The sequence below is a fragment of the Hemitrygon akajei genome, chromosome 31 (genome assembly GCF_048418815.1).
Source record: "Hemitrygon akajei chromosome 31, sHemAka1.3, whole genome shotgun sequence".
Taxonomy (NCBI): Eukaryota; Metazoa; Chordata; class Chondrichthyes; order Myliobatiformes; family Dasyatidae; genus Hemitrygon; species Hemitrygon akajei.
Genome location: NC_133154.1, coordinates 11,414,978 through 11,435,367, shown reverse-complemented (window position 1 = coordinate 11,435,367; position 20,390 = coordinate 11,414,978). Strand labels below are relative to the sequence as shown.

Genomic DNA, 20,390 nt, shown 5'->3' with positions numbered 1-20,390 from the left:
AATGGGGGGATAAGGGAAGAAAGCAGGAGATTGGGTCCGAGAAGAAAAATGGATCAGCCATGATGACATGGCGGAACAGACTCGATGGCCTAGTTCTGCTCCTACATCCAATGGTCTTGTGGAGAGTGGGAGTAAACTGTGGCCTTCCACCAGCAGAATGAGAGAAGTGAAAGTGGGTCCTTGTTGGTGTCACAGAGGGAGTCAGAATAAAATCAAGTCCGTCAGCACAATGAGTTCCCACAACCCATCAATCACCCAGTTGTATCAACTCTAGTTTATTCTCCCTAAGTTCTCATCATCTCCCCCTCCCCCAGACTCTACCACGCACTATGGCAAGTTTATACTGGTTAATTAACTCACAATTCCATACATCTTTGAGATTTGGGTGGTCACAGGGAGCGCATGCAAACCCTACACAGATGACACCCAGATTGATCCCTGTTCTCCAGAGATGTGAAGCAGCTTCCCTACTAGATGCTCCACTGTGCTGCCCATTGTTTTCTCATCCCAAACCCTCGGGGAGAGAGAGAGAGAGAGAGACACACACACACACACACACACACACACACACACACACACACACACACACACACACACACACACACACACACACACACACACACACACACATCCCGTTTCCTGAGGGACTGGAGTCTGGGGATGAGAATGCCCCTCTCCCGCACACTCCACCCTCCTCAGGTACATGAACAGGGAGCCCAGCACTGACTCTGGGCTCACGCGTTGGGTTTCCACCCAAGGCTAATGAATCCCAACAGATTCCCAATTATCAATCATCAATCAATGGATTATTCACCAATGAATGTGATCGGGAGACATGATGGATTTTCGGCATTGTTGGTCATTTTCCTGGTTATTACTCCACACAAAATTGGCTTTTGCTTAGATGTTACAGAGTGTAGTATTCTTAGTTTTCCAGTGAAATTAGGTTTCAAGGTTTTGTGTTGAGGATTTTTATCTCATTGTGCAAACTTGTTCCCACAAACTCCTTCTACAAACCCCACTGCTCGCCCCACCTGCGGGCTCCTCATTCCCCTCAATCCTCACCCCGATCCATCACTCACACCCATGGGTGTCTCATATGATATTGGACCTCGGTCCCAAATGTTAGAGCAGTAAATAATCTCCACAAACCGTGATCTTCTCGGGATCCGATCACTTTGATTTTCCTCTCACTGCTCTCTCTGGAATCTGAAATTTTAAAAAAAAGATGGTTTCCAGTTATAAATTGGGAAAGAGTGTGCAAAGTTCGCAGTAGTAAAGTGCATTTGTGTTTGATCACACTCAGTTACGCTCACATCTAGGTCCCTCCCCATCTACTGTTTGCCTGTCGCCCAAATGCTGAAAGAGAATGAGGTGACCTCATTGAAACCTATTGAATGTTGCAAGGCCTTGATAGAATGGATGTGGAGAGGATGTTTCCTCTGGTGGGAGAATCTAGGACCAGAGGACACAGCCTCAGAATAGAGGGGTGTCCTTTTAGAACAGAGGTGAGAAGGAATTTCTTTAGCCAGAGAATGTTGAATCTGTGGATTTATACTGGTTAATTAACTCACAATTCCATACATCTTTGAGATTTGGGTGGGAAACCACATGGTCACAGGGAGCGCATGCAAACCCTACACAGATGACACCCTGATTGATCCCTGTTCTCCGGAGATGCGAAGCAGCTTCCCTACTAGATGCTCCACTGTGCTGCCCATTGTTTCCTCATCCCAAACCCTCGGAGACACACACACACACACACACACACACACACATGTCCCGTTTCCTGAGGGACTGGAGTCTGGGGATGAGAATGTCCCTCTCCCGCACAGTCCACCCTCCTGGCTCCTCAGATACAGCATTGACTCTGGGCTCACAACTTTGGGCTTCCAGACAAGCCCAGTGGATCTCAGCAGATTGCCAGATTCATTGGTACAAGTGTCAATGGACTAATCACCAGAGAATGTGATAGGGAGATATTGAAATCATAAATATTAATACCTCGAGCTGCAGAGTGACTCGCTTTTTCTCCAGAATCTGGAAAGAAGGAAAAGAATTTTGGTTTATCCATCAGAATACATCGTCTGTTTCTCATAAAATTACCGTCCTGATTTTATCCCTGTACACCACTGGTGCTCTGTCTCCAGGGCCCCAGTCTCCTCACAGTAGTAGAGAGAGAGCAGTTCTGACCCCAGGCGTCCAGGTCTGCACTCACCAATGTCTAAGTACACATTCACCCCAACATTCGTGTTCTTCCAAAATATTTTTCCCTTATTATTTTTATTATCGTCCCTGGCTACTTTGAATGAGATGTAAATCTGTCTTCCCTAAACTCTGTTCTCCCCAGCGCCCTTTTCCCAGGCTAGTAATGGCCCTGTAAGATGAGTGATGGAAAGTTCCGGGGAGATGTCAGAGACAGTTTCACGTACGGAGAGTGATAGGTGTGTGGAATGAACTGCTGGGGGGTGGGGGTAAAGGCTGATACAAGAGGGACATTTAGAAGAATCTTAGATAGGCGCACGCAAGAAAAATGGAGGGTTATGGGCTGCGTGCCGGTTGCTGGTGTAATGGTATCTGCCCTGGACTTGGAGTCGAGTTGTCCGGGGTTCGAATCCGGTCGGCTCCTTGCACACTTTCCATCCGTGCTGGATTGAGCTTCGAGCTAGCAACTTGGGCTCGTAAAACAGACACAAATTCCTAAAGAAACATTAAGGTTGCCACCTGATGAGTCACAAGGCATGGAAAGGAACAATAACAATGGTCTGTGTAGGAGGGAAGGGTTAGATTGATTGTGGAGTTGGTCAGTACAACATTGTGGGCTGAAGGGCCTAGACTGTGCTGAACAGACCATGTTCTATTTCTATTTACCCTCCAATTTTCACAAGAGGTTGTCATCTCCTTTCCTCCTCAACCGAGTGAATCATCTCATCCAAAGATATTTACAATTTACTTCCTTGCGGTGACTAACACGATAACGGACCCAGCTCTTGGACAGTGGGCTGGAGTAATTGGTTCTGTCGAATAACCAGTCTGTTCACTGTCCCACTGCCAGATCCCTGACTCCACGCAGATCTGATGTGGAATAAGTAGCTTGTTATTCCTCACAGTGCCAGCTCCCCCACAGTCAATAATCCCCACACAGAGAGATCAACAAACCATCGTCTTCTCGCGATCCAATCACTTTGACTTTCCTCTCGCCGCTCTCTTTGGAATCTGAAAGCAAAACCAGTTTTTGATTATAAAGTGTGTTATGTCTTGTATCTTCAAAACATTAAACTAGTTCTAAGAAAACATGGGAGTCCGAAGAACAAACACGAAGAAATCTGCAGATGCTGGAAATCCAAAGCAACAGATGAAGTGTTGGAGGAACTCAGCAGGTCAGGAAAACAGTTAACAGTCGATGTTTCGGACTAAGACCCGTTATTAGGGACTGGAAAGGAAGGGGAGAAGTCAGATTAAGAAGATTTGGTGGGGGGGGGGGAGGAAGAAGTACAAGGTGGCAGGTGATAGAGGGGACACTGAGAGAGGGGGAAGGGTTGAAGTGAAGATCTGGGACGTTGATTGGTGAAAGGGCTGGAGAAGGGAGAATCTATTCGGAGAGGACAGAAGACCATGGAAGGAGGGGAAGGGGAGGAGCACCAAAGGGAAGTGATGGTCAGGTAAGGAGATAAGCTGAGAGGGGGAAACAGGAACGGGGAATGGTGAAGGAGAGGCGGGGGGAGGGGAGCAATTTCTGGAAGTTAGAGTAACCGATGTTCATGGATCGATTACCCAGACGGAACCCGAGTGCGGCCTCATTGTGGCAGCAGAGGCGGCCATGGACTGAGAATGGGAAGTAGAACTGAAATGGGTGCCCTCCGGGAAGTCCAAAGAATGTGGGTATAACTTTGTATTTTACTCGAAGCGAGGAGTGCATGTATCACAAGGTAGAATGACATATTTTTACATATAACCTGTAATTAATTATTTAAACGAATGAGATACACACCCACACACTTTCTTAAATATTAAAAACACAATAAAATGGAAATTGTTGGGGGAGTTCCACAGTATCGAAGTGCTTCCATACAGTTCCCTCTATGTGTTAATTGTGTGGTGTGAGTTGGTGAAGTTTGAAGGTGTCAACAACACAAAAGGCTTGTCCTAGTCCAACCACGTAGATCCAATGGCCAAGAAAGCACACCAACACCTTCACTTCTTCAGAAGTTGACGGAAAATCAACATGTCCCTGTTGACCCTCACCAATTTTTATAGATGCCCCATAGAAAACACCCGCTCCAGATCCATCTCAGCTCGGTATGACAACTGCTGAGTTGATAATTCACCAGGGAATGTGACAGGGAGACATTAAAATTTATAAATATCCGTACCTCGAGCTGCAGAGTGACTCTCTTTCTCGGTAGAGTCTGGAAAAGAAGAAAAAGGATTTTAACATATCCATTTCAAGACATTTTTTCCCCTGCTGTCAGAATAGTTTAAATCTCTTTTTTTTTCCAACAATGAATCCTTCACAGATTGGGAGACCTATCTTTAGAATCTGGCCCACTCTCGTTCTCAGTCGAGACTGAAATGCAAGGAAGATCATTTTAGATTCTTGAGCATATGGTCAGTTACCAAAAAAAAAAAGGTTTCATCTCCGGCTGTGAAAATCACTGGTGCCCAGAAAGAGCAATCTTCTTCTTCATTCCTCGTTGCATCACTTACGGTCTTATAGTGATGACCTTGGTCTCAGAAACAAGCCCTGAGATCTTTGTCAGGTCTACCCTATCAACAGCTCTCATTACCTAATGATAAATGCAGTGGACTTTCCTAGAGGAGTTTCCTACTGATTACCCAATCTTTCCTAACAGGTACAGCCTCCCAGTCCTGGTATTACCCCTGAATACCACTTTGCGTCCTCTCCAAGGACTCGGCTTCATTGTGGTGGAGAGTTCCATCTCCGGGCCCAGTGTCTGGGACAGCACTCTCCAATGTCATCACTTTTTCAGTAGAACATCTCCATAATCCTGAAATAACCTGAAAATGCTTCTTCCTGACCCTTTTACTAATTACCTGGGTTACGAATACCCAACTTAAGGGGAGCCCTCCCATAACATGATTAAATTCAGAAGTCCAATGTGTGTACATCAGGTTCTTATCTACAGATGGAAGAATTACTTTCCTGTCTCTCTGTAATTTTCATAACAGTGTTCTTTCTTATTGATCTGATGTGCTTTGGATTCCATTCATGGGGCAGTATAGTTACTATATAATGAGATTTTGGTGTAAGGACAAAAAATGATTTCTGGATTTGTGTAAAAACAGGGCCCATTGGTTACTGAAGGACAGCATGAAAAGTACCGAGATGCTTTGAACGAGTTGTAATTATGTTTCCCCGGATCTCCATTCTTGAGGAAACTTTTTCACCCAGAGTTGTGGATCTATGGAATGCTGTGCATCAGAAGGCAGTGGAGGCCAATTCTCTGGATGCTTTCAAGAAAGAGTTAGATAGAGCTCTCAAAGATAGCGGAGTCAAGGGATATGGGGAGAAGGCAGGAACGGGGGTACTGATTGTGGATGATCAGCCATGATCACAGTGAATGGCGGTGCTGGCTTGAAGGGCCGAATGGCCTACTCCTGCACGTATTGTCTATTCTCTCCTGACCCATTTACCCTCCTATTTTCACAAGAGACTGTCATCTCCTTTTCTCCCCGCCAGAGTGAGTCTCCTCATTCCCAGTCAGATCTTTATCAAAGATATAGCCATTCACTGCCTTGGGGCAATTAACAGGCCCAGTTCCTGTTCAGCAGCGCAGACTGCACTGGGGAAGCTGCTTCTGTTGTACGTCCAGTTCTGTCTGGAGTATTGAGAGCAGTTTTGGGCCCCTTATCCAAGAATGGATGTGCTGGCATTGGAGAGGGTCCAGAGAAGGTTCACAAAAATGATCCCGGGAATAAAAGGGTTAATGTATGAGGAGAATTTGATGGCTCTGGGCCTGTACTCGCTGGAGTTTAGAAGAATGGGGGGGGGGGGGGTGGGTACTGTTATTGAAACCTACCAAATATTGAAAGGCCTAGGCAAAGTGGATGTGCAGAGGATGTTTTCAATAGTGGGAGAGCCCGAGACCAGAGGGCACAGCTTCAGGGATGTCAACTTAGAGCAGAGATGAGGAGCAACTTTATCCAGTGGGTAGTGATTCTATGGAATTCATTGCAACGCACGTCTGTGGAGACCAGGTCACTGGGTGTGTTAAAAGTGGAGGTTGATAGGTTTTTGATTAGTCAGGGCGTCAAAGGTTACGGGGAGAAGGCAGGAAAACGGGGCTGAGAGGGAGGATAAATCAGCCATGATTGGAGAGCAGAGCACTTGATGGACCGAGTGGCCTAATGGGATTGATGTGGAGTAAGTAGCTTGTTATTCCTCACAGTGCCAGCTCCCCCACACCAGCTCAGTCAATAGTCCCCACACAGAGAGATCCACACACCGTCGTCTTCTCGCGATCCGATCACTTTGATTTTCCGCTCGCCGCTCTCTTTGGAGTCTGGAAGAAAGTAGTGTTTTATTATAAAATGGAAGACGAGTGTCTATAAAGTTCCCGGCTCCCAAGTGCAAACATGTAACGTGCAACTATCTGTCCATCCTAATGCACTGCATGCCCCCCACTAATCTGGGTGCCTCCCCATGAGCTGATCGCCCTTTGCCCAAAGCCCCAGCTGAGGTTGGGATTAGGGTCTGACCTTTACCCCGGGACACCGCAGCCTGAAATCCAATGTCTCTGGGGCAAGTGAGAGTCCTGCCTCTGGGTCCAGGTTGGCATCCACCCACCTCTGCCAGTTTCAACCCAGTCGCGCCACACACATGCCCTCTGTTCCAAAGCACTGGTGTCCGGGGATGAGAATGTCCCTCCCCCCATCCACTCTGGCCTCCCAGCTCCTCGGATACAGGAGCCAGGTACGACGAGAGGCCTAGGTGGGTGCGGTTAGGACCCAAGTGCTGGAGTATCTGAGCCTAGAATCGAGGCCTGATCCAAGACAAAGACGAGGAAAGGGTTCTAAACTAGACCCTAGGCAAGAATCCAAAATAAAGCTGACAGCTGAGCACCTAACCTCAGGTCAGGTGCTCGTTAAGTATTAAAATCTTGGCTTCAAAACATGGCCGCCAGTTAGCGGGGCAGGCCTGAGGCTTTAAATGCTATCCATATTCTGGAGAGTCAGAGCACCTAAACCCTGGAAGGCGGCATGGTTGGGTGCGTATCGTAACAGAGAGCCCAGCACTGGCTCCGAGCTCACAGTTTCGGGACTCCAGCCAAGGCCAATGGATTCCAACAGATTCCGAGAGTCATTAATCCAGTCATCAGTGGATTATTCACCAGAGAATGTGATAGGGTGACATTGAAATCATAAATATCAATACCTCGAGCTGCGGAGTGACTCTCTTTTTCAACAGAATCTGGAAGAGTCAAATAAAGAAATCGATTCACAAACCGCAAGGCTTTCTATTTCCCATCCATTGCACTCTTTTAAACTCTACCCGTCCCGCTTTTATGACATATCCCAGTGACGTATTGTCGACAGGTCAGCAGACATACCTTTAGCGTCCGGCCCACTCTCATTCTCGGCAGAGTCTGAAACGTAAAGGGAGAGAATTTCAGTTTCCCGAGCACACAGTCAGCTACTCAAACATTTCTCAAAAGTCCCACTCCCCCTGTGGACACCGAGACATTGCAATCTTTGAGAAAACTTCCCCTTCCTTCCTTGTGGGACCTCAGGATCGCTGAGAATCTTACAGTAATGTTCCTGGCCCTGGTGTGAAGCACAAGCTCTGACATCATCAGGCCTACCCCTCATTAACAACACCTCTCATGAAGGTAATGTTTACACTTAAAGAAGGGGATTTCCACTCTGTTCCTTCTTCCTGATAGTTTCGACCTCCCAATCATCCCCATGCATCACTGATTCACCTTCTCCAGGGCCTCAGATCCATGATCTTTGCACTAGACCTGCGGCCCACGAGCCCTTGGTGACTGGTAGGGGGTCCATGGCATTAAAAAGGGTTGGGAGCCCCTTCGCTAGAGAGAGCAGCTCTCTGCCCTGCGTCTGAGCCTGCCCCATCAGTGGTGCTTGCAAACCCAGTTCAATCCAGGCTAATCAATTTTCAATCAGATGGCTGTTTAAAGATTATGATGATTATTTTTAATCTTATCTTACTAACAGGGCTGTACGGTGACATGGTGGTTCTCCAGGTTTGGGGGTTCAGCTCAGGGCTGACTACCCCCAGCTGGTAAAACAAAACTGTTACGGAAACAGCAATGAAGAGTCCTTCTACATCGGAGCGTGACGGTATTCCTGAGTCGCCACCCGGGACCTGCATGGCTGACAGTGGTGAAAACCGCAAGGAAACCGCTGACACGATGAAGGAAGCCCTGAACACCGCCAGAGATGGAGGACCTTCATCGCTGCCCTAAATGCCGGCGGCATAACGGGCAGACAGACGTTAGCGTGGTGGGTTTTTTTTTGCATGACACTATTACAGCTCCAGAGATCAGAGTTCAATTACAGTGCTTTCTGTAAGGAGTTTGCAAGATCTCCTCGTGACCGCGTAGGTTTCCTCCGGGTGACCCAGTTTCCCCCCCCACACAGTCCAAAGACGAACCCGTTAGTAGATTAATAGGTCTTTGTAAATTGCCCCGAGATTAGACTATAGGGTTAAAAGGTGGGCTGGGAGGTGCGGCTGTTTCGTGCTGTATCTAAATAAACAAAATAAGAAATAAATTACTTAGGATTAAAAATAAGTCGTTATATTTAATCCCAACAGCTAAAGAAGCCTGGACGTGCTATTATAGAAACGATAACTGCGATCACACTTGGTAACAGTTCCAGGAATATTTATTTCTTTTGGCATGATTTATTTTTATATCAGATTGACTCATTCTGGTTAATTTACACTTGCTTCCTGGATCCTTCTGCTTTGATTTTCCCAATCCTTCAATCCAGCTGCCTCAAGGCTAACCCTGCTGGTTTTCCATTTCACCAACCCCTGTTTCCTAGAGCATCTGTGTTCTTCTGAAATGATTTGTACAGGTTATCCCTTAATTTTCTGCTTATTATTATAGCTTTATGACAGCTAATTATTATTACAGTTTCCTTCCCTTTCTATTATCATGTATTGCTTTGTACTGTTGCCGCAAAGTTAACAATTTTCACAACCTATGCCGGTGATAGTAAACACGAGGAAATCTGCGGATGCTGGAAACTCAAACAACAACAACACACAAAATGCTGCCTGGCCTGCTGTGTTCTACCAGCATTTTGTGTGTGTTGTTGTCCGGTGATAGTAAACCTGATTCTATCACCCGTCTACTTCGAATGAGTTACGATCGCATCTCCCCACTTCTCTATTCTCCCCCACACCAGTTGCTGCCCTGTTTTCACAACAGAATGTCCCCTCCTTTTCTCCCCACCTGAGCCTGTCTCCTTGTTTCCATCCAAATCTTTATTGAAACTATTTATCCTAGGGTGATGAACATGACAATGGACCCAGCTCCCGTATGGTAGCATAGTCTGCCCCGGGACCAAATGTTTTGATTTTATTTAGCGATATCGTGCAAGGACAGGCTGTTCCGGCCTTTTGAGTCGCACTACGCAGCTACCCACCGATTCAACCCTAGCCAAGTCACAGTACAATTAACCTACCAACCTTTGTCTTTGGATTGTGGAGGAAACCGGAACACCCGGAGGAAACCCACGCGCTCACGGGAAGGAACATATCAACTTGCTTACAGAGGATGCGGAATTGAACTCCGACCTCTGACGCCCTGTAATAGCTTCGCGCTGACCGCCTCGCTACCGTTTCTGTTGTATATTCAGCCTGTTCACTGCTCCGCGGCTGGTCCCCCGACTCCACACGGGTTTGATGTGAAACAAGCAGCCTTTTAATCCTCACGGTGTCAGCTCTCTTCCCCCCCCCCCCCCCCCCCCCCACCCTCACCACACCAGCTTAGTCAATAATCCCCACACAAACCATCGTCTTCTCTGGGTCCGATCACTTTGATCTTCCGCTCGCCGCTCTCTTTGGAACCTGAAAGCAAAACCAGTTTTTGATCATACACTGCGAAGAAAGGGCATCTGTGTTCCCAGTCATATTCCAATGCTGCATCCCTACCGATCTGACTCAGGGTGGGTGGAATTGTCCAGCTTTTCACCGCTAATTGAACCCCAGAGTCTCCGGGGCGAGTGGGTCTCCTACCCCTTGATCTGAGATGCCTGGCTGCCGAGTCGGTGTCCTCCCAATGTATTAAGTCTTCCAGTCAACGCACAGACACAGAGGAAGTCTGCAGAAGCTGGAAGCCCAAAGCGACAGACACACACACAAAATGCTGGAGAAACTCAGCAGGTCAGGCAGCATCGATGGAAAAGAGTAGACTGGAGACGATTCGGGGCGAGACCCTTCTCGATAAGTTTCAAGGGCGTTTGGGGAACTAGAACCAGCTCGGCTTAGAGCAGGACAAATCCCGGCTCCAGCTCGTGGAAGGGAGTACAGGAATTAGGTGCTGATACACTGGGATTTCTGAGCAGCCGATAGCGGATTATCAGATTTACTGTATGTAGAATAAACAGGAATAAACGTGTGCTGATATTTAAGCTTCATTCAAGTCTCCTTCCTGTTGGCCACCATAAACCAAAGGGGGATCTGGCCTTAGTACATAGTGTTTGGATCCTTAAGGTTGTCATAGTCGGGGATGGTAATGGGGATTGCCTATTAAATCCTCCCAATGGCGTGCACCTCAAATAGCCTCTGGCAATCAAGTCCAGCTCCTGGCCTTCACATGTGGCTTAGCTACTAAACCCAGCAGAACAGTTTCTACCAACAGGAGAAGCGACAAAGGTGGGTTTCTGGTGCCAAAACCAGCCGCTTCCAGCAGTTGGGGCTCCTCAGCCGTGGTTGGCAGCTCATCTAGGAGGAGGAAGAACTCTGATCTCAAACCTCCACTGCCTTGAGGTTATATCCACTCATGGGGGAGGCTTCAGGAGTAAACCCCAAGGAAAAACCTGAAGCTGGAGTCCCTAAGGCAGTCCTACGCTGAGCTCAACACCGACTGGAAACTCCTGCAATGCCGCTGGTGATTAACCGTATCGGTCCCTGGATTCATCAGCTGCGTGGAGAGGGGGAGCCTGCCGCACGGGCCCTGGGAAGCGCAGACATCTAGGATGCAACATCCGTGATTGACCCTGATCAACAGAGGGCCTACGTAGAGGCATTGGTGGCAAGTATAGGGTGGTTCTGCCCAGCCTGTGTAAATCTCTGGGATGGCAGCTTCTGGAGAGTCCTGGCCAACATCAGACACTTCACCTTAGCAAGGGCGTGAAGGATTTGTGGAGGGTACAGGAACAAGGATCTGGAATGGTTCCTGGGACTTGGATAAAGGTATAAGGTCATCCTGGAGAGAATTGCTCTCCTTGGGGAGATATTGGAAAGAGCAGACCTAGATCATAACATTTTCTTTGAGGTAAACTGAAGGAAGCGGACCCTGGCAGCGGAAGATCCAAAGAGGAGGGGTCACAGCTTCAAAATGGTGGACAAAGATAGAAGGCATGTTTGTGGACCTCTCTTTGTACAAATTGTAGTTTTGCATCTGAGCGTGCCCCGATCGAGGAACTGGGTTTGGGAACTGAGATAGAATAACATGCAGAGCTGTGGGTAACGGGAAGGGGGTTACTCTGTTAGAGCAGGCATAGACCTGATTGGCCAATTCTACGATTCTATGTTCTTGTATATCGTTGTTACTTGTATTTTGTACATCTTCTTCACTGTTACATCGCTCAACCATTTAGTGTGGGAGTGAACTCCACAGTCTATTTTTCACCTTATTTAACTGTGTTGCTGTTTTGCATTGTTGATCTCTTTCCTAAATCTTTCTGCTCATCTCATTCAATTTTTAATTTTGCAAGCGCCCATGGCCTCCAGCTACCTCCTCTCCCGTCCCCGTCCCCTCAGTTCCCTCAGCACACTGGGGGGGTGGGGGGTTCTTCCCTCGATCGGGCCTTCCCTAAACCGAATCCTTCTGCTTTGTATCTGGCCTTCCACTCCCCGTTCTGTTGCTGGTACCCGTGGATCTGATATCATGTGCTTGTTAATCCCCACTGACCCAGTCTACCCCCATACAGAGAGATCCACAAACCATCATCTCCTTCTGATCCGAAGACTTTGACTTTCCTTTCGACGCCCTCTTTGGAATCTGTAAAGAAAAACCGGTTTTTGGTTATAAAATGGAAAATGAGCGTGGAAGGTTCCCAGTGACACATGTGACTGGGCGATGAATTATGGAAGGAATCTATTATGAATTACCAAAGAACTTGGCCAACATAGGGGCTGGTCAAACACCTCATCAAGGAGAGGACATCAACCCCAATTGCTCCTCCATAACGGACTCCCAGACTGCGCAATCCCCATCAGCTATCTCCCCATACCTACGCAATCCCCATCAGCTATCTCCCCATACCTACACAATCCCCATCAGCTATCTCCCCATACCTACACAATCCCCATCAGCTATCTCCCCGTACCTACACAATCCCCATCAGCTATCTCCCCGTACCTACGCAATCCCCATCAGCTATCTCTCCGTACCTACGCAATCCCCATCAGCTATCTCCCCGTACCTACGCAATCCCCATCAGCTATCTCTCCGTACCTACGCAATCCCCATCAGCTATCTCCCCGTACCTACGCAATCCCCATCAGCTATCTCTCCGTACCTACGCAATCCCCATCAGCTATCTCCCTGTACCTACGCAATCCCCATCAGCTATCTCTCCGTACCTACGCAATCCCCATCAGCTATCTCCCCGTACCTACGCAATCCCCATCAGCTATCTCCCCGTACCTACGCAATCCCCATCAGCTATCTCCCCATACCTACGCAATCCCCATCAGCTATCTCTCCGTACCTACGCAATCCCCATCAGCTATCTCCCCGTACCTACGCAATCCCCATCAGCTATCTCCCCGTACCTACGCAATCCCCATCAGCTATCTCCCCGTACCTACGCAATCCCCATCAGCTATCTCCCCGTACCTACGCAATCCCCATCAGCTATCTCCCCGTACCTACGCAATCCCCATCAGCTATCTCCCCGTACCTACGCAATCCCCATCAGCTATCTCCCCGTACCTACGCAATCCCCATCAGCTATCTCCCCGTACCTACGCAATCCCCATCAGCTATCTCCCCGTACCTACGCAATCCCCATCAGCTATCTCCCCGTACCTACGCAATCCCCATCAGCTATCTCCCCGTACCTACGCAATCCCCATCAGCTATCTCCCCGTACCTACACAATCCCCATCAGCTATCTCCCCGTACCTACGCAATCCCCATCAGCTATCTCCCCATACCTACGCAATCCCCATCAGCTATCTCCCCATACCTAAGCGCCTGGTGGTGGATTGGGGTCCAAATTGCTATTTCTCTTGTAATTTAATCTTCTTTATGCTTGTTTACATGCTTATAATCAGCTGTTTGCCTGTAAACATTCAGCCGATTTTCAATCACTTGCGGCATAGCTGGCTCTGTGTTCTCTTTCTTTCTTTGTGAGCCTTAATCAAGACTGTCTTTGTTGTCTCATGAGCAATTTTTAAAATCGGAGAAGATTCCCTTATAAGACCATAAGACATAGGAGCAGAATTAGGCCATTTGGCCCATCAAGTCTGCTCCACCATTTCATCATGGCTGATCCATTTTCTCTCAGCCCCAATCTCCTGCCTTCTCCCAGTATCCCTCATTGCCCTGAGCAATCAAGAACCTATCAACCTCTGCCTTAAATATACCCAATGACTTGGCCTCCGCAGCCACCTGTGGCAAAGAATTCCACAGACTCACTACTCTCTGGTTAAAGAAATTCCTCCTCATCTCCCATCTAAAACTCTCTAAATCCCTCTATTCTGAGGCTGTGTCCTCTGGTCTTGGAATCCTCCACTACAGGAAACATCCTTTCCACATCCACTCTATCTGCCACCTTAAACTGGTTTTCAGTACAAAGAGAGGTCACGAGGCAGGTTCTCAGTTAGAGTGAGTTGGTTACAGTTAGAGTTAGTTCCCAGTTGCTGTGGTTCACTGACATTCCTTTAATGAAATGTTTGTAACCACATGACTTGACTTCCAATATCATCTCCAAATGCAACACTAGCTTAGGGTAGGATTAGAGTTATCCAGTTCAGTGGTCCCCAACCACCGGGCTGCGAGGAAACGATATGACTTGGCGATATGAAACGATATGAGTCAGCTGCACCTTTCCTCATTCCCTGTCACGCTGACTGTTGAACTTGAACGCACGCGAGGTCATCAATCGCCTAAACGCAGTGAGACCCTCGCGCCAGGGATCACTGGTTGGCTTTGCGTGGCCGCCGGGAAGCGCCGTTGCTACCGGCCCGGAGCGCGGACAGGTGGGCGCTGCCTCTAAACCTGTTTACTACACTGAATGTTCACGGGGAAACCGGTGCTAAAATATTCGCAGACGGCCTAATTCGGGCTCAGGGTTTTGTAAGTAGCAGAGCAGCTACCTCGCTGCGATCTACTGAAAGTCATCCCTCCAGACAAACCCTTGTCAGCCGATGGATCCTACAAAGGGGGCACGTTCCCTGTCCCTCTCTCCGGACTGCGACCGTCGCGGCTCCGGTACGGGGACCTCCGGCCCTGCCCTTGTCCTCTCACCCCATCCATGACCTGCTGCATCTGGCCAAGGCATCTGGCAGCGGGTGGGCGGGAGGCTGGAGTTCAGGCCTGGAGGCTGTCTAATGAGGCAATGAAGCCCTCAAAACTGCTTCGGTACCTTGGGTCCAAGCACCCCACATTTAAAGACAAACCCGTTGAGTTTTTTGAGCGGGAAAAAACGTAAGCAAGCGGGACAGAAGCAAGTGCTGATTGCTGCGTAAACTAACTTGCGGAATAGACTGGACATAAGGAACCTCCTTCGAGTATCGCTGTATTCCAGTCGCGATTAACAACCCCCTCCCGTCGGCCGGTCCACAAGAATATTGTCAATATTAAACCGGTCTGTTGGTGACCCCTGATCTAGTTGTACTTATCTAGTTGTAGAGTTGGGGTCTACCATGGATCTTGCGTTCCAGCAAGCCAGGGCAAGTACAATATAAAGATCAAGCTGTTAATTTATTTATTGAGATACAGCGCAGAATAGGCCCTTCCTCCCCTCGAGCCGTGCTGCCCAGCAACTCCCCGATTTAACCCTAGCCTATCCAAAACCCTTTCCACTCTAGAGAGCATTCTGCTAAACCTTCTCTACACTCTCTGCACCAAGAGACTTTGAAATTTTAAAGGAATTGTTCAATGATATATTTAGAGGCGGGGAGGAGAGAAATGATCACATGACCAAAAGCAAGGCGACTAATTGGATGAGGGTGTTACCAAGCTCCAATGGGAGGAGGAGGAGGAGGCTTGGGGGAACTGTGTCACTGAGCTGAACAGTCTCACCCCAGAGAGATAGACAGATCGCACGGTCTCAGGGTTCAGATGTAAGAGCAAAAAAAACATAAGAAATGGGACGAGGACAAGGCCATTTGGCCCGTTGAGCTTGGTCTGCTATTTAATAAGATCATGGCTGTGGGCTCAGCTCCACCTACTTGTCTTTTCCCCAGAATCCCTTAGTTCCCCTGCTATGGAAATATCTACCGAACTGTGCCTTCAATATGTTAAATAAGGTAGCCGCTACTGCTTCCTTGGGCAGAAAATTCCACAGAGCCAATAGTCTCTGGGGAAAGCAGTTTCTCCTCATCTCTCTCCTAAATCTATTCCCTTGAATCTTGAGATTATGTCCCCAAGTTCTAGTCTCACTTATTAGTTGATACAACTTTCCTGCCTCTATTGTATCTATCAAAATGTTTGTATAAGAACTCCTCTCATTCTTCGGAATTCCAGCAAGCGTAGTCCCAGGCAACTCAATCTCTCCTCAGAGGTTAAACCCCTCATCTCCATAATCAACCTCGTGGATCTCCACTGAACCACTTCCACAGCCAGTATATCTTTGCACAAGTAAGAAGACCAGAAATGAACAGTACTCCAGGTGTGTCCTCACCAATACCCTGTAGAGTTACGGCATAACTTCCCCGCTCTTAAATTCAATCGCTCCAGCATTGAAAACCAGCATCAAATGATGTGCTGGATATTCACATGGACAGGTCAGATTCTTTCTTATCAGGAGGGTCCTCGCCTATCCATAAAGTGAACCCTGCCTTGCCTATCACAGGGCAGAAATAGGCATCATGATGGGGAGGAGATGTCAGCCTATTCTCTCCACCTGCATGTTACCCCACCCCAACCAGTCCGGTAGAGCAGTGAATTCAGACAGAATTGGACGCACGGTTCGTCATTTTAACCCTGATGCCGCCAGTGAACTGGAAAGCAGAGGAGGTGCTCGAGCCGAGGCTTGTTGTTACGGAGATGCTCCGCTGCTCCGCAGGTTCTTCAGCCTGTGGCATTCCGGCTTTCCGGAATCACCCTCCTATTTTCCGGTCCCCCCCCCCACCCCCACCCTGCTGCTACTCAATAAAACGCCAGGACGACAAGGACCCATCTTGTATCAAAACTGTATAGTATTTCTGGAGGAACTAACATAGCGACTAACATAGACTATCTATCGAACAATACACCCCTTCAGCCAACAACGCTGTGCCAAAATTTTAATCTACTCTCAAGATCAATCTAGCCCTTCCCTCCTACATAACCCTCCATTTTTCTATCATCCATGAGCCCATCTAAGAGCTTCTTTAATTACCTCATGTATCTGCCTCTACCACCGCCCCTGGCAAGGTGCTCCATGCGCCCACCACCCTCTGTGTAACACCCCAGACCTCCGTCTCCTAAGGGGTCCGACATTGAGGAAGGGGGTGCACTGATCAGTGCAACGGTAAGTGGATATATTGACCGTCACTGGGACCCTCATCGGAGGCTTGTAATAGATGAGGTGGGTGAGAGCAAAACATTACTTTCGGGAGGGGAGTGACTAGAAGCTTCACGTTGTAGCTTATCAGTAACAGCAGATGAGCAGCCAAATGCAACACAGGATTTATTAGGGACCTGCTGCCTCACTGGCTGGGCCAGAGCCAACCCAGTGAGCGGTGCCAGGAGAAGCTGGAGCATCCTGCACAAGGGCAGGTCAAAGGCACGCCAGTAAGGACTTGCACTCTCCCTCGACTATGTCTCCGTCTCTCTCTTTTGCCAACCTATCTATTTATCTGTCTGTCTCCCTCTCCGACCTCCATCTGTCCTTCTCTCTCTCTCTGCTCATCTCACTCGTCACCATCTGCTCTTCCGTCTCTCTTTGCCTTTCAGTCTGTCTCTCCGTATCTTATCCTCCCCTCTGCCTCCGTGTAACAACGGAGAAAAGGAGATTGCAACATAGACAGACATAAAGATATTAGAGCTGTCAGTCTCTAGTTGTCTCTTGCCCTGCCCAGTTCTACGTCTTTCTCTCTCTTACTCAGTCTCTCTCTCTCTCTGTCTTGCACTGTCTGACTCTCTTTATTGCTATTCCTCATTTGCCCTCCCTCTGTATATACTGTATTCGGTGGCCACTGTACCTAACAAAGTGGCCAATGAGTGTATGTTCGTGGTCTTCTGCTGCTGTAGCCCATCCACTTCAAGGTTCAACGTGTTCTGCGTTCAGAGATGCTCTTCAGCACACCACTGTTGTTATTTGAGTTACTGTTGGCTTCCTGTCAGCTTGTACCAGTCTGGCCGTTCTCCTCTGATTTCTCTTGTTAACAAGGCATTTTCACCACAGAACTGTCCCTCACTGAATTTTTTTTTAGTTGATCTCACCATTCTCTGTAAACTCTAGAGACCGTTGTGCGTGGAAATCCCAGGAGATCAGCAATTTCTGAGATACTCAAACCACCCCAGCTGGCACCAACAATCATTCCACGGTCAAAGGCACTTCCCTATTCTGATGTTTGGTCTGAACGACAACTGAACCTCTTGACCATGTGTGCATGCTTTTATGCACTCAGGAGTACCTAATAAAGTGTCCACTCACTCGAACATAAAAAATGGAGGGAGGGAAGGGAGAGAGGGAGGGAAGGGAGAGAGGGAGGGAAGGGAGAGAGGGAGAGAGTGTTGATTTGTAAACTGACTCCTTACACTTGTACAGGTCCAGCACTACAGCAACCTTCAAAACACAACGAGAAAAGCCCTGTAAGTGGCAGAACGGGACTTAGCTGCTAGCTGTTACAGGGAATGAACAGACTGATCAAGGGATCTTCTAATTACATCTAAATTGCAAATATACCAACCTCCAGTAGCAATTAGTCCTCAGTTATTGGCAGTAATAGCAAAAATATACAAATAGAAATCTTAAATCAGAATAGAATCGCAACAGGACACTACGAAAGTTGAAGGGAAGTAAAGATACTGACCGTCTCCTTCATTAAGGTCTTTCACGATCACTGCAAAAGACAGAAATACCGTGTCACAATGATGCTTCCAGTGCGATCGATCAATAAAGATAGGTGTCAACAGACCAATTTACCACGGAGGGATTTTCAAGAATCTTTCTGACTGTTTCTGGATGTTTCTCGCCTTGTTTTCCCTCTCCCTCTGCCCCCCCTGCCCCGTTATTTGAACGCGAGTGGGGAACGGGCAGGTCTCCACATTATTGCAGTGGAGCTTGTGTCTTACTGCATCTTTAGCACATCTGCAGTACCCACTTCCTGCAACTACATGCTCCTGTCCTGCTGCCTTTGGCTGACGGTCGGTCCATCCTAACGGGCTGAGGATGCCAGCCCTCCCCTGGAACCTTCTACAGACCCCCCCTCGGACTGGGTAACGCTCAGGAAGGGACTCTCCCGGTGCCAGAGATCCTCACACCCCCTCCCCTCCCCTCCCCAGGGGGCTGCTGTAAAAGCATGCAGCAGGGGTTTCCGGGGTTCCAGTGACGGGTCACAGGGTTGGCTGGGTTGCTGCGGTCGTAAGGGTCACTGAAGCGACGCAGGGTCATCGTCAGGGCCGGGGGGGAGGGAGGCGCAACCATGGCGGGGAATGGTGAAAAGATCCCAATGTCACCGCAAGCGGCACAAGGTCAAGCCTGGGGTTCGCCTCCGCCCCGGGTTAACCGGCAGGACGGTCGGGGGTGGAGGGGGCAGGGGAAACGCACTGCAGCCCCACGGGGCTGTTGCTGCAGTGGGGAGGAGGGGGGCAGAGCGCTTGGGCTGCGAGAGAGAGTGGTGCAGGAGCTGAGCACCTCATTTAAACCCCATCTATGCAGATGCGCCCCTGGGATCTGTGTTTTTTCCCCCGGAGAGTGCGAGGAAGCCAGGGTGAATTAAAACGCGCGATCCCGCATCGCAGAATGAATGACTGCGCACTAAAAAACATCCCTTGGATTGGCGTCTCCAAGGTGCGAGATACATCCTTCCCGTGCTACAGCAGGTGGGGGGCTAACCGGAGCAGATTTAACTCCTCTGCCTACCTCGGCAGTAGGTGTGAGCCACCAGTCCGAGCAGGGCGAGCAGCAGCAGCAGGCTTCTCATCTCTCCGCGTGTCCTGGCAGCGAGCTGGAGACCGGCAATGCAATGATCTACAAGGGGCAGACCTGGCTTTTTTATGCCGCTCCTGCTGCCTGGCGGAGTGAGTCATGTGATGCTGTGGCTTCTACCATCTGCTCGCAGGATGGACCAGAGGTAACCACAGCGAGGGCAGCAGCGTCCAAACCCCGAACCCCCCGCCGCCACCTGCCCGGTGATTCACAATCCTGACAGGACCAGCCATCGCAGCTCACAATGTATAGGGAGAGTGTGTGTGTGTGTGTCTGTGAGACAAATTATTCCACCTCTTCCGAGCTAATTCCGGGCAGATGTGGTCACGCTAGGCTTGCAGTCTATTTACACTCTCAATGAAGTGCATCGTTTTTTTTTTATTTCGGATCTGGACATTGTTCCAGCCGGGGATTCCAAAGGGATGCCATAATCTCAGGGCTGTGGCCCGGTGGCTCTCCGCGGCCTACCTCCTCTGTCGAAGAAATCTAGAATCCCCCCCCAACCTCCACACTGATCTTAGATAGATAGATAGATAGATAGATACTTTATTCATCCCCATGGGGAAATTCAACTTTTTTTTTTCCAATGTCCCATAGTCCTGGCGGTTGAATTGTAAAGCCTAATGGCATTGGGGAGTATTGACCTCTTCATCCTGTCTGAGGAGCATTGCATCGATAGTAACCTGTCGCTGAAACTGCTTCTCTGTCTCTGGATGGTGCTATGTAGAGGATGTTCAGAGTTTTCCATAATTGACCGTAGCCTACTCAGCGCCCTTCGCTCAGCTACCAATGTTAAACTCTCCAGTACTTTGCCGACAGAGCCCGTCTTCCTTACCAGCTTATTAAGACGTGAGGCGTCCCTC

At 48.7% G+C, this 20,390-nt stretch overlaps 1 protein-coding gene across 14 annotated transcripts in view; it reads right to left on the bottom strand.

The window, feature by feature from the left end:
• The window catches only part of LOC140719031 (uncharacterized), a 114,120-nt gene extending 94,491 nt beyond the window's left edge, over positions 1-19,629 (bottom strand). For 9 of the 14 annotated variants that reach the window (XM_073033371.1, XM_073033379.1, XM_073033374.1 and 6 more), the window contains exons 1-11: positions 19,462-19,628; positions 18,410-18,439; positions 12,162-12,218; positions 10,004-10,060; positions 7,572-7,607; positions 7,397-7,432; positions 6,468-6,524; positions 4,374-4,409; positions 3,160-3,216; positions 2,005-2,040; positions 1,153-1,209 (exon numbers count right to left, since the gene is read on the bottom strand). In XM_073033371.1, the coding sequence (XP_072889472.1) occupies positions 1,153-1,209; positions 2,005-2,040; positions 3,160-3,216; positions 4,374-4,409; positions 6,468-6,524; positions 7,397-7,432; positions 7,572-7,607; positions 10,004-10,060; positions 12,162-12,218; positions 18,410-18,439; positions 19,462-19,522 (520 nt within the window). In that variant the 5' untranslated portion in view covers positions 19,523-19,628. Of the gene's footprint in view, positions 1-1,152; positions 1,210-2,004; positions 2,041-3,159; positions 3,217-4,373; positions 4,410-6,467; positions 6,525-7,396; positions 7,433-7,571; positions 7,608-10,003; positions 10,061-12,161; positions 12,219-18,409; positions 18,440-19,461 lie in introns of all 14 variants that reach the window. The other 5 variants (XM_073033377.1, XM_073033381.1, XM_073033372.1 and 2 more) reach the window with 2 other exon arrangements.
• Positions 19,630-20,390: the final 761 nt, after the last annotated feature.